We start from the raw sequence: 14,937 nt of genomic DNA on the forward strand, positions 1-14,937 counted from the left end.
AACAAAAATACTTGCAAAACAGTTTTAAATTCAGCCATTTCATAGCTGTGGAAATTAGCCCAAGACACTGAACTTCTGTAAGAACAATACGGTCTGTGGCATTTTAACTTAGGGTGAATCCCCCCATCTCTGTAGTTTATTGGTACAGCAGCCTCACAGTTAAGGGACAGGACTGAATACTTTTGGAGCTAGGTTAAAAGTCCCGTCCCAGTAGCACTATCAATATTTTGTCAGAATTAGAAGCTCCCTGAAAAATCTCCATTCCCAGGGAATTGTAGCTATTGCATTTTAATTAGGACTCAGCCCTTCGGAAAAAAAGCGCAACTCCCAGAGTGTTACTAATGTGCTGGTAACATCACCCCAGCTGGCTAATGCTGGCTGTGATTTCAGCTGAAGAACGCAGGAGCCTGGCAAAAAGAAACATAAAAAGAATACATGGGAAATTAGACAATCACAGTGAATTTTGAAAAGGTCAAACATATTCCTGGAGACCTAGAAAGTTGTGCACGTGCACAGGGCAGTGTTGATGGATAGAGATGGCCTAGGAAAGGAGAAGACTCCAGTGAGTCATCCTGGGTTGATGCTGAGACCCTGCAGAAGCAGGAAGTGAAAGTTGAGGCAGACTGCCTGATGTTTGACAATATGCTTTACTGGATCAAGGCATTTTAAAAAGCTTTTGACTGACCACTAAATTATACTGACCAAGGGGTGAACCCTAGGAGCCAGGCTTAAAAGTAAAAGCAAGAATTTTTTAAAATCCATCAGAGAAGTCAGTGGTTGCACCTGTTGAGAATACAGAATCTACAGAATTAGTTCATGTAAGTCACTAAACAAATTAAAAAAAAAATTAACAAGCCAGGGAAGAATCTGATACCAGAGTTGTTACAATATATTGCCTTAAATTTGCAGTTTTCAACAACAACAAAAAGAGACATGCAAGGAAACATAAAAGTATGGCCCATACAAAGGAAATAAAAAAGCAATCAGCAGAAAATGTCCTTGAGGGAGACCATTTGTTGCACTTAGTAGACAAAAACTTTAAATCGACTATCAAACATATGTTCAAAGAACTAAAAGAAATATCTTTAAATAATTAAAGCATGGCAACTATATCCCACCAAATAAAGAATGTCAATAAAGAGATAGAAATAATAATAATAAAGTCCCAAATGGAAATTCTGGAATTGAAAAAGTATAATAACTGAAATGAAAAGTTCACTAGAATTGCTTAACAACAAATTTAAGTTGGAAGAATCATCAACTAACTTGAAGGTAAAAAAAAAAAAAAAAACTTGAAGGTAGGTCAGTAGAAATCAGGCTGTAGAATAGAAAAATGAATTAATAATAATAATAAAACAGAGCTTCTGAGACATGCAGGACAACATCAAGCATACTGACATACGCATAATGGGAGTCCCGAAGGCAGGAAGAGAAAGGGGCAGAAAAATATTTGAAGGAATAATGGCTAAAAAGTCCCAAATTTGATGAAAAACATTAATGTACACATCCAAAAGCTTAGTGAACTCCAAGTAAGAAAAACTCACAGAGCTCCACATTTAAACATGTCATAATGAAAGTCAAAGACAAAGAGAAATCCTGAAAGCAGAAAGAGAAAAATGACATCATATACAAATGATCCTCAATAAGATTCTCAACTGACTTTTTATCAGAAACCATGGAGGCCAGACACGCTGAGATGATATACACAAGGCGCTGAAAGAAAAATTTGTCAATTAAAAATCCTAATCAAGCAAATCTTTCCTTCAAAAATGATGAAGAAATTTCCAGATAAATAAAAAACTGAAAAACTTATTGCCAGCAGAATAGTAAAGGAAATTCCTTGGGCTGAAATGAAAGGTCAGTAGGCAGTAACTCATATTTGTATGGATAAATGGAAACCCTGGTGGCGTAGTGGTTAAGAGCTGTGGCTGCTAACCAAAAGGTCAAAGTTCAAATCCAACAGATGCTCCTTGGAAACCCCATGGAACAGTTCTCCTCTGTCCTGTAGGGTCCCTATGAGTCAGAAGGAACTCGACGGCAACAGGATATGAATAAATAAGAGCACTGGAAAAGATAAGGCAAATACAGTATAAACATATATTTTAACTATTCTCCTAACTGATCTAAGACACCTGAAAAACAATAAATGAAAAACTGTGTTAGTGGACTTATATAAAGGTGTAATTTGCACTACAATAATATCACAAAGGAGGAAGGAGGAAGGGAGCAATGTTGGAGCAAAGTTTCTGTATACTATTGGAAGTACATTGGTAGTCATCAGAACTAGCTTGTTTTAAGTTAAGATGTGTATTATAATCCCCAGTGAAACCACTGAAAAAAATAGCTAAAATAAACAAAAGAGGGAAAAAAGGAACTTAAATGGTACACTATAAAATAAATGCTTAATCTACTGTTACGGCCACAGTACTCAAAACAGCCTGGTACTGGTACAATGACAGACACATAAACCAATGAAACAGAATCTAGAACTCAGACATAAATCCATCCACCTACTGTCAACTGGAAACCCTGGTGGCATAGTGGTTAAGTGCAACGGCTACTAACAAAAAAAAAAAAAGAGGTCAGCAATTTGAATCTGCCAGGCACTCCTTGGAAACTCTGGGGCAGTTCTACTTTGTCCTATAGAGTTGCTATGAGTCAGAATAGACTCGATGGCAGTGGGTTTGGTTTTTTGGTTTTACTGTCAGCTGATCTTTGACAAAAAACCAAAGTCCATTAAATGGAGAAAAAACACAGTTTTTAACAAATAGTGCTGACAAAACTGGGCATCCATCTGGAAGAAAATGAAACAAGACCCATACCTCACACCATACACAAAATATATCACAAAATGAACCAGAGGCCTAAGTATAAAACCTAAAACAATAAGGATCATGGAATAAAAAATAAAGACAGTACTAGAGGCCCTGATACATGGCATGAATACAATACAAACCATAACTAACAATACATAAACACAAGAACAAACACTAGGTAACTGGGAACTCCTAAAAATTAAACATTCATGTTCATCGAAAGACTTTATCAAAAGAATAAAAAGAGAACCTACAGACTAGGGAAAATGTTTTGGCTACAACTTATCTGAAAAGGGTCTAATCTCTAAAACATAAAGACTACATCAACCCTTCAACAACAAGAAGACAAATAATCCAATTTAAAAAATGGGCAAAAGATTTCACTAAAGAAGGCATTCAGGTGGCTAACAGATACATGAGGAAATGCTTTCGATCATTCAAAACTACAATGAGATTCCATCTCACTCCAACAAGGCTGGCATTAATCCAAAAAACACAAAATAATCAATGTTGGTGAGGTTGTGGAAAGACTGGACCACTTATACACTGCTGGGGGGAATGTAAAATGGTACAACCGCTTTGGAAATTGATTTGGCACTTCCTCAAAAAGCTAGAAATAAAACTACCATATGATCCAGTAATCCCACTCCTGGGATTATATGCTAGAGAAATAAGAGCCTTTACATGAACAGATATATGCACACCCATGTTCATTGCAGCACTGTTTACAATAGTAAAAAGTTGGAAGCAACCAAGGTGCCCATCAACAGATGAATGGATAAATAAACTATGATATATTCACACAGTGGAATACTATGCATCGTTAAAGAACAATGTTGAATCCATGAAACATTTCATAACATGGAGAAATCTGGAAGACATTATGCTCAGTGAAATTAGTCAGTTGCAAAAGGACAAATATTGTATAAGACCACTGTTATAAGAACTGGAGAAACAGTTTAAGCAGAGAAGAAAATATTCTTTGATGGTTACGAGAGGGGGGAGGGAGGGAGGGTGAAGAGGGGCATTCACTAATTAGATAGTAGATAACTTTCATTTTAGGTGAAGGGAAAGACAATACACAATACAGGAGAGGTCAACACAAATGCGCTAAACCAAAAACAAAGAGGTTTCCTTAATAAACTGAATGCTTCAGAGGCCAGCGTAGCAGGAGCAGGGGTTTGAGGACCATGGTTTCAAGGGACATCTAAGTCAATTGGCATAATAAAATCTATTAAGAAAACATTCTGCATCCCACCTTGGAGAGTGGTGTCTGGGGTCTTAAACACTAGCAAGCGGCCATCTAAGATGCATCAATTGGTCTCAACTTACCTGGAACAAGGAATAATGAAGAACACCAAAGACACAAAATAATTACGAGCCTAAGAGAAAGGACCACATAAACCAGAGACTACATCAGCCTGAGACCAGAAGAGCTAGATAGTGCCCGGCCACAACCGATGACTGCCCTGACAGGGAACTCAACAGAGAACCCCTGAGGGAGCAGGAGAGCAGTGGGATGCAGATCCCAAATTCTCATAAAAAGACCGGACTTAAGGATCAGACTGGGACTGGAGGGACCCCGGAGGCCATGGACCCCAGACCTTCTGTTAGTCCAGGGCAGGAACCATTCCCAAACCCAACTCTTCAGACAGGGATTGGACTGGAATAGGGGATGGAAGATGACACTGGTGAAGATACGGCTCCTCCGTAAAAAGGTAGAAATAGAAATACCATACAATCCAGCAATCCCACTCCTAGGAGTATATCCTAGAGAAGAGCTGCCACACAGATATACACTTACCCATGTTCATTGCAGCATTATTCATAATAGGAGGAAGATGGAAACAACCTAAATGCCCATCGACAGATGAATGAATAAACAAATTATGGTACGTACACACATTGGAACACTATGCAATGATAAAGAACAATGATGAATCCTTGAAACATCTCACAACATGGATGAATCTGGAGGGCATTATGCAAGTGAAATAAGTCAGTCACGAAAGGACAACTATTGTATGAAACCACTATTATAAAAACTCAAGAAAAGGCTTATACACAGAAAGTTATGAGTTTATACACAGATAGTTATGGGGGGGGGAAGAATGGGGAGGGAAATCACTAACTAGATAGTAGACAAGTATTAACTTTGATGAAGTAAAAGACAACACACAATATGGGGAAATCAGCACAACCTCACCAAAGGAAAGTCATAGAAGCTTTCTAGACACATCCAGACACCTTTGGGACTGAGTTACTGGGGCTGATGGCTGGGGACCATGGTCTCAGGGGACATCTAGGTCAATTGGCATAACTTAGTTCATAAAGAAAATGTTCTACATCTTACTTTGTGGAGTAGTGTCTGAGGTCTGAAAAGCTTGCAAGCATCTATCTAAGATACATCTATTGGCCCCATCCATCTGGAGCAAAGGAGAATGAAGAATACCAAAGGCACAAGGAAAATATTAGTCCCAAGGACAAACGTATCACCTCAACAACCGCCTCTACCAGCCTAAGTGCAGAAGAACTAGATGGTGCCCACCTACCAGCACCGACTGTTCTGACGGGGATCACGATAGAGAGTCCCAGTCAGGCTGGGAGAAAAATGTAGAACAAAATTCAAACTCACCAAAAAAGACCAGACTTACTGGTCTGACAGAGACTGGAGGAACCCTGAGCTTATGGCCCCTGGACACCCTGCTAACTCAGAACTGAAGCCACTCCCAAAGTCCACTTTTAGCCAAAGATTAGACAGGCCTTATAAAACAAACAATAACACACATGAGGGATGTGCTTCTTAGTTCAGTCGAGTATATGAGACCGTATGGGTAACACCTTCCCCAAAGCAAAGATGAGAAGGCAGGAAGGGACAGAAAACTAGGCGAATGGACATGGGGAACACGGGGTGGAAAGGGAAAGGGGGAGAGTGCTGACACAATACAGGGGTTGCAACCAATGTCATAAAACAACTTATGTATAAATTTTTGAATGAGAAACTAATTTGTGCTGTAAACTTTCATCTAAAGCACAACAAAATTTAAAAAAAGAAAGAAAAATGCCAGCAAATTAAACCCAAAAAAGGAAAAGAAAGAAAATAATAAAAATAAGAGAAACAGTTAATAAAATTTAATGCAGATATATAATAAGGAAATTCAATAAATCCAAAAGTTCATTCTCTGAAAGATCAAAAATTTATAAACCACAAGCCAGGCTGACTAAGAAAAATACAAGAAACACATAAATTACCAGTATCAGAAATGAACAAGGAGATATAATACAGTTATTATAGATATTAGAAGAGTTGTCTAAGAGGAAATAAAAGACTTTATGCCAGTAATTCTTGAAATTTGGGTGAAATGGACAAATTCTGAGAAAATGACAATCCACCAGAAGTACAAGAAAAATATCAATTATGGAAATTTTGTTTGTAATTAAAAGCTTCCCACAAAGAAATGTTGAGGCCCAGATGGACTCACAAATTATTTTAGCCCCTCTAAGTTATTGAGATTTTTTTCACAGCCCGGTATATGGTCTGTCTTAGCAGCTGTTTCATGTGATTTTGAAAAGAATGTGTGTTCTTCTGTTGTTTGGCAGGGTATTCAGTAAATGTCAATTAGGTCAAAAAATAAATGCTTAATGCAGAGCGGTAGTAATAAGCAGAGGAACAAAAAGAATATAATACATATAGAAAATAAATAGCAAAATGGCAGTCATAAATCCTAGTGTATCAGTAATTATATTACATATAAATGGATTAAACACTCAATCAAAAGGCAAATGTGAGACTGGATTTTTTTTTTCTAAAGAATCTAAATTAGATGAAATGGACAAAGTCCTAGGAAACAAAAGTTAACAAAACTTACAATAGCATCAAAAAGAATAAAATACTGAGGAATAAATTTAACAAAAGAATGGCAAGACTTGTACACTGAAAATTGCAAAATATTTTTGAGAGATACTAAAGAGGTTCTTAATACCTGCAGAGGTGTTTCATGCCATGGATTTGAAGACCCAATATTGTTAAGATGTCCGTTCTCCCCAAAATGATCTATAGATTCAATGTAATCCCTATGAAAATTCCAGTAGAATTTTTTCGGAAATTGACACTGATCCTGAAATGTATATGGAAATGCAAATTACCTAAAAGAGCCAAACGGTTTTGAAAAAGGACAAATATTTATTTTGATTAGGAAAAGAGCAAGAAATTAATAGTAACTTGCTGTTTTTTTCTGGTTGTAGACTCTATGGTGAGAGTATTATAGGGATTACTCATGGGGTAGAATTCTTGAGGCATAAAGTGAAGATTTGAAATAGCCATTGTGGGAAGTTGGAAAAGGAAGAGAGAACAGGAAAAAAAAAAAATTGTCCTTCCATTTCAACTTGCATAGTGAATGATATATTACATGCTAACTCACTAACCCAATTTCTTTCTTTATTCTAGGTAATGTTACAGATTATATATTGCAAAGTAAAGAGTGCCGTAACTTCTGCATCATTGCATTTTCCATTAAGATTGAACAAAACAAAACAGTTTTTACTGTATTGTTCAATAATGAGGCATACCATTCAGCTGCAACATCCCTGGCGGTGTTAGACAACATTCTTTTTATGTCACTTTCTGGTCCCAATGCTTCCATTGCAATCACCAACACACCTCAGCCTTTCCCTCTTTATGGTATTAACATAGTGTATGTATGATTTTTCTTTTATTGGAATTGTAACTTATTATATTCCTTGCTGTCTGGCCAGATACATTTGAAAATAACTACTGAAATCAGCTTTTTCCTACTTTTATTTAATCTTCTGTAGGCCTACAAGTGGAATGCAAGTAGCATTATGTTTGGCTTTTGGCATGGCTGTTATGGCCAGTAGCTTTTGTCTTCAGACAGTGACTGAGAAAATTGCTAAGGTAAAGCACATCCAGTTTGTGAGTGGAGTCCATGTTCTTACTTATTGGCTCTCTGCTTTGTTGTGGGATCTTATCTGCTTCTCCATTCCCTGCTGCTTAATACTGGTGAGTGTTAACTGAAGTTGCATGAAGGCTCATTTTCCTTATGCCCTCCCCCGCCCCCAGGAAATTCCTGTTCAGCTAATTATATCTTAGGATAAATTTTGTCAAGAAATTTTAAGCTACTTTAGCTTATTATGCCAGAGAATATATTATGACGATCTAGTTATAGAAATAGTTCTCCTCATATTCTTTGAATTGGAGAACGTATTTTTTCTTGTAGTTTTCATGTATTTGCTCATCAATATGCCCTGTCCCAAAAATTGCTCGAAATGTGGAAAGGCTATTACTTGTCACTTGTCCCTCACTCAGAGCCTTAGTGGTGCAGTGGTTAAGAGCTCGGCTGCTGACCAAAAAGTTGACAGTTCAAATCCACCAGTTGCTCCTTGGAAACCCTATGGGGCAGTTGTACTCTGTCCTATGGGGTCTTATGAGTTGGAATCAACTCGAACGCAACAGGTTTTTTTTGTTGTTGTTGTCCCTCACTACTCACAATAGCTAAGCCACTACACACTAATTTGCAATAATGAGCTCTCTGGTCAAAGTGAATAGGAGCACAGAGCTTAGGCTCAAGACCTATGTGAGACTTCATGCTAATATTTACCCCTCATTTTCACACCCAACATTCATGATGGGTAGGTCTGTAAAGCAGAAGCAGTTTTGACTCAGCCACTCAATTTTAGACACTGAGGAAATGGTATAGAGAGTGGGCATGTAAGGATGTACAGCATCTTTTAAGGTAATGATTTTGCTCATTAACAAACTATGGCAACTTCTTATATCTTGTATGCATATTGTGTTGCAGGTGAGAGAGGTGTGAAAGCTATATAGTTAAGAGTAGTAGAAAAAAATGGGTAAAGAAAGTAAATTCCTTGCTCCACCATAGGTACTGGGGACATAAATATGAATAAGACAGTGTATCAGCCTTCAAATAGTTCACAGTGGACATGGGGTTGTCATGAGTTGGAGCTGACTCAACGGCAACTAACAACAACAAGAACAACATGGGCTTGAAAATCGATATTTTATAAAATACCATGTTAATTGTTATAAAGGGTGAACTACTGATTCCTAACCAAACTATGCCATGGAACAATAAAAGTATTTTTTGAGAATAAAGGAGAAAATTTTTGGTCAGTCTCTCTCCCACAAACATAAGAAAAGTCATGATTTTTGCACAGGAGCTCTAAAATTAGTTCTGAGGGAGAACCAAGATACCACCAGCTATTACAGCTGCTCAAGGGGAACCGGAGGCTGGGAGTTGTGGGAAAAGGGCTGGCGATAGTAGTGTGGGGAGTATATATGTATATATGTATGTCTGTAGAATATATGTCCAAGATAGAGAGCAGAGCAACACCTTCTTCTTAATGAACATACAAGACCATAGCTAGGGGTCTCCAAGCCAATCTTTTCTGCTCACAGCTCACTAGCGAACTAGCTTGGCAAGGGCCGACCACCATTCCTTGTGAGGCCCGCTTCTCACATTTTTCACCACAGAAACTGGGGAAGCTGATCCAGGCACCATCTCTAGTTTTACTATCTCCTCTCCATGTAGTGCAGTACTGGATCAACCAGACAAGCCTTGAATCTTTTAATTTCCATGCCAGTGTTCCATTCTTTCTCTGGTTCTTTAAACTGGGCTAGCAATCCAGGTATCATTTCCTGGTTAATAGACAAAAGAAAGCTGTAAAAAAGAACATCTGTTTTTAATATTTATAACAATATCGCCATTTATGGCTCATGAGAAAAGTTACTTGTTCTGTGTTTTTAATATATTATGCCATTCAAAGAGGAATTCTGGTGGCTCAGCGGTTAAAGCACTTGGCTGCTAACCAAAAAGGTCAATGGTTCAAGCCTACCCATCTCTCTGAGGGAGAAAGATGTGACAGAGAAAGATTACAGCCTTGGAAACCCTATGAGGCAGTTCTACTCTGCCCAATAGGGTTGCTATGAGTCAGAATCGACTCAATAGCAGTGGGTTTATGCCATTCAAATACCACAATAATTCTCTGAAGTGATTTTAACTCATTATATTTGCAGGCAAGAAAACTGAGGTCCAGAGAAGGTAAGTTACTTACCCAAGTTCACCCAGCAAGTACATGTTAGAACCCTCATTGGGGTGACTCCAAAACCTGTTGTCATATATATGTTCAAAGTCAGCCTGGATGGTGTACATTCAACATATTTCTGCTCTCATATTTGCAGTATCTCCTGTCTTAGTATCTTACTCTGACTTTGATACTGGCTTCTTTATCCTTTTGGTCTTTGGTATCTCTCTCCTCTCCACCCAAGATTTTCCTTCATGATCCTCAGACTGGGGTTCTCCATATGGATTCTTGGCTGTGCTTGCTTCTTTTACATTGCCGTCACCTTCTTGTTTTAAATGATAGACTCTCTACCCCTGCTGTGGTTCTGCGAAATGCCACAGCTGGACTTGTTCTTGGACTAGACAAGAGAAGGTATGATTATTAAGGTTGTGTGTCAACTTGGCTGGGCCATGATTCTCAGTGGTTTGGCAGTTACGTAGTTGGGCAGTCGTATAATGATGTAGTCACTTCCATGAGGAGACCTGATATAATGTTATCACCTCCATGATGGAATCTGCTGTGAGTAGCCAGTCAGTCGAAAGGGAGTTTCCTTGGGGGTGTGGCCTGCATTCAATTTAAGTGGACTTTCCAGCAAGGCTCATGGGCTATTGCTTGCTCTGGACCTGCAGCTGGCTCCTGTTAATCTGACTTCTGATTCTTGGGACTTGAGCTAAAAGCTTATCTGCCAGTCTTAGAATTCATCACCCTCCATAGTCTGTGAGCCAGTGGCCCGGCTTACCTGCCAGTCTTGGGATTTGTAGGCCTCTGCAGCCTGTGAGCCAGAGGCCTGTTCTTTGACCTGCTGATCTTGGGTTTGCGAGCCCCTGCAGCTGTGTAAGTGCAGCTGTGTGAATCAGGAGAAGCCTCCAGCCTGACTCTCAGACTTGGGACTTCCCAGCCTCTACAACTCTGAGAGCCATTTCCTTGATACAAATCTCTCTCTCTCTCTCTCTCCCTGTCTATATATATATATATAGACGCTTCACTAGTTTTGCTTCTCTAGAGAACCGAACCTAAGACAATTGGTACTGAGAGTGGTTCTAGAGAAACAATTATAAGGATGAGTTTTCTAAATTGATTCTCAAGTCTGGTTAGTCCTAAAGATGTTGATGAGTCTGCTTCCAGTAGTAAAGAGGGCACTGCTAATCCATGACGTCAGTTGGCAATAGAAATACGCGGTATATCACTACCAGTAGATCAGGTACCGGTAAGAGGCAAGTCACTGGTTGATAACATGTTTGGTACCTTTCTACAATTTTGTCATAATGAAAAGTATAAGGAAGCTAGTTGGTTGGTCCTACTTTCACTGGACAAAGTAGTGAAAGAAAGAGGTGAGCTCAGGGCTTCAGAGTCAAAGTTCAAGTACCACATAAATGATCTCAAAGTATCCACTTGTGCCTTGAATGAAAGCCTTATTGCTTATAGTAACAGAGCTGATATTGCCAAAAACCAAACCCAAAGTCTTATCATGAGAGTGGCTGAATTACAATGCCTAATTCCCAATCTTGAGTGGTTTCTGAAGTTAAAGTGAGGGCATTGATTGGGAAGAAATGGGATCCTACTACTTGGGTTGGTGACATATGAACAGATAAGTAGGCATCTGGGGACACTGAGCCCCTAAATTCCGTTGAATTGTTCTTGCCAACAGAACAAGCCCTCTCACTCCCATCTGAAGACATTACTCCATCATTGTTTGCTAAGCCACCCTCCCCAATGAAACCATTAACTCCTCCACCCGCATATGATGAGATTAACCCAGCTGTGTATGAAGAGCCTTTGAGTCATTGCCTGAGGTGTCACCTGAGGCAGATGCCTTTCAAGACAATGTTGAATGTTCTCAAAACACATCCCCACCACACATTTTGGCTTCTTGACATATAGCTAGACTTAAGTCTCAGCGAGCCCCAAAAGGCACAGTAAAAGTGTGACCCAGGAGGAGATACACTACACTCCAAAAGAACTACTTGACTTTTCTAATATGTACAAACAGAAACCTGGGGGGATATGTGTGGGAATAGCTATTAAGGGGGTATAATAATGATGCAAGGAACATAAGGATGGATCAGTCTGAGTTTATTGATATGGTCCCACTAAGCACATATACTTCATTCAGTGTTTCAGCTTGCGAGGTTAGGAAAGGATCTAATAGTTTATTTGGTTGGATCATGAAACATGGATTATGTGATGGCCTACACTGAATCAAGTTGAAGTACCAGGCCTGCCTTTGTATACTATACAAGGAAGTATCCAAAGGCTTAGGGAAATTGGCATGCTAGAGTGGATTTATCAGGTTAGACCCACAGACCCACACATGCAGTGCCCAGAGGACACACCTTTTACCACAACAGTGAGGAACAAATCCAAGCATCCTTGGAGACTGCTGCGATTGCTATTTTATATAAGTCAGATTTGACAGTGGGAGCTGCCCTGACTGAATTAAGACACCTAACTACAATGGGGCTGATTGGATCCCATGGTGGTAGGGGCCAAGTGGTGGCACTCAATTGACAAAGACAAGTTGGGCATGGTTACCATAATGGACAGTGGAGCCAAAGCAGTAATCAGAAGAGTCTGACTCCTATGGACGTATGGCATTGGCTGCTTAGTCCTGGTGTCCCTAAGAGTGAAATAGTAGGAGATCTACTAAATATTTATTTGATCTGTACAAGTGGAAGAATTCTAGGTCACATGAGCAGCAGCCTAACTTGAATCACCAGAATAGAGAGTCACAGCCCCTCAATCATTCTGAGACTCGAGCAAGTCTACAGACGCACAACCCCTTGAATGAAGGGGAGGGCAGGTCCCCTGAGGCTGGACCTCACTACACTGCCAAAAATTTATACTGCTAATCTTTCTCCCAGCCTTCCCCAAAGAGATCTATGGCCTTTTACAAGAGTGGACTGTTCACTGGGGACAAGGAAATAATCAAACATTTCAGGGATTAGTGGATACTGGCTCTGAAATGACACTAATTCCAAGAGATCCAAAATATCACTGTGGCCCACTAGTCAGAGTGGGGGCGTATGGAGGTCAGTTTATTAACGGAGTCTTAGTTCATGTCCATCTCAGGGTAGATCCAGTGGGTCCCCAAATCCATCCTGTAATGATTTCCCCAGTTCCAGAATGCATAATTGGAATAGATAACAACTGATGGAACCCCACATTGAATCCATGACAAGTGATTAAGAGCTATTATGATAGAAAAAGCCAAATGGGAGCCATTAGAACTGCCCCTACATAGGAAAGTAGTAAACAAAAGTCAGTACCACATTCCTGGACGGATTGCAGAGATTACCACATCCTCATTCAACTCACCTATTTGGTCTGTGCAAAAAACAGGTGGGTCTTGGAGAATGACAGTGGATTATCAAAAACTTAACCAGGTGGTAACTCCAACTGTAGCTGCTATTCCAGATGTAGTTTCATTGCCTGAGCAAATTAATACATCTCCTGGTACCTGGTATGCAGCTGTTGATCTGGCTAATGCCTTTTTCTCCATACCTGTTTCAAAGGACCACCAGAAGCAGTTTGTCTTCAGCTGGGAGGTCAGCGATACCCCTTCAGTGTCCTACCTTAGGGATATATCAACTCTCCAGCCTTGTGTCATAATTTAGTCTCCAGGCACCTTGATCCCCTTTCCCTTATACAAGAAGTCACTGGTCCGTTACATTGATGAAATTATGCTGATTGGACCTAGTAAGGAAGAAGTGTCAATGACTCTGGACTTACTGGTAAAAATATTTGCATGCTAGAGGATGGAAAATTAACAAAAATTCAGGTACCTTCCACCTTACTGAAATTTCTAGAGGTCTGATGGTGTGGGGTATGTCAAGATAATCCTTCTAAAATGAAGGATAAGTTATTGCATCTGGCCTCTCCCACAACTGAAAGGGAGGCACAATGCCTAGTGGGCCTCTTCGGATTTTGGAGGCAACATATTCGTCATTTAGGTGTGCTACTCCAGCCTATTAATCAAGTGACTCAAAAACCTGCTAGTTTTAAGTAGGACACAGAACAAGAGAATGCTGTACAAGAGGTTCAGTCTGCTGTGCAAGCCGCTGTGCCACTTGGGCCATATGATCCAGCGGCGCTTGAAGTGTCAGTGGCAGAGATGCTGTATGAAATATTTGAGAGGCACCTGTTGCTGAATCACAGCACAGACCCTTAGGATTTTGGAGCAAAGCCCTTTTATGCTCTGCAGATAACTACCGTCCTTTTGAGGAACAGCTTTTGGCTTGTTTCTGGGTCTTAGTAGAGACTGAACGCTTAACCATGGGCCACCAAGTCATCATGTGGCCTGAGCAGTCCACTATGAACTGGATGTTGTCTGACCCACAGAGCCATGAAGTCAAACATGCACAGCAACACTCCATCATTAAGTGAAAGTGATATATATGGGATTGGGCCCAAGCAGGACTTGAAGGCACAAGTAAGTTACATGAGGAAGTGGCCCAAATGCACATGGCCTCCACTCCTGTCACAATTCCTTCCATCTCCCAGTCTGCACCTCTGGCCTCATGGGGAGTTCCTTATGATCAGTTGACCGAGGAAGAGAAAACTCATGCCTGGTTTACAGATGATTCTGTACGATATGGAGGCACTACTCAAAAGTGGACAGCGGCAGCACTGCAGCCCCTTTTTGGGGCCTCCCTGAAGGACAGTCGCACATCTGGCCATTTCTCCTTCCAAACAAAATGAACAGCCAGGTGCAATGCTTGAAGTTCCGCCCATTGGAACTACCATGCCTTGTGACTAAAGTCAGTGGGAAACTATAGCAACCCAATTCCAACATGAGTACTAACGGCCCAGACCCTTCGGGAATGATGGTTTGGGTCACCCCACCAGGTAAGAAATCACAACCAGCTGGGGTGCTTCCTGAGGACAAAGGGAATATGGAATAGGTAGTAGAAGGAGGTAGTTCTAAAGAGCAGTTACAACCATGTGATCAGCTGCAGAACTGAGGACTGTAATTGTTACGAGTATTTCTTCCTTGTATGTTTATATCAAATATTTTTGTTTT

The 14,937-nt window shown here is 40.1% G+C and overlaps 1 protein-coding gene across 1 annotated transcript in view; it reads left to right on the top strand.

Annotated features, from left to right (window-relative positions):
* Nucleotides 1–14,937, top strand: part of LOC100671410 (phospholipid-transporting ATPase ABCA3-like) — a 253,632-nt gene that overhangs the window by 169,691 nt on the left and 69,004 nt on the right. The window contains exons 19-20 of the mRNA XM_003418893.2: nucleotides 7,264–7,510; nucleotides 7,632–7,840. Coding sequence (XP_003418941.1) covers nucleotides 7,264–7,510; nucleotides 7,632–7,840 — 456 coding nt within the window. The remainder of the gene's footprint in view (nucleotides 1–7,263; nucleotides 7,511–7,631; nucleotides 7,841–14,937) is intronic.

This window comes from Loxodonta africana, chromosome 12 (genome assembly GCF_030014295.1).
Source record: "Loxodonta africana isolate mLoxAfr1 chromosome 12, mLoxAfr1.hap2, whole genome shotgun sequence".
Classification (NCBI taxonomy): Eukaryota; Metazoa; Chordata; class Mammalia; order Proboscidea; family Elephantidae; genus Loxodonta; species Loxodonta africana.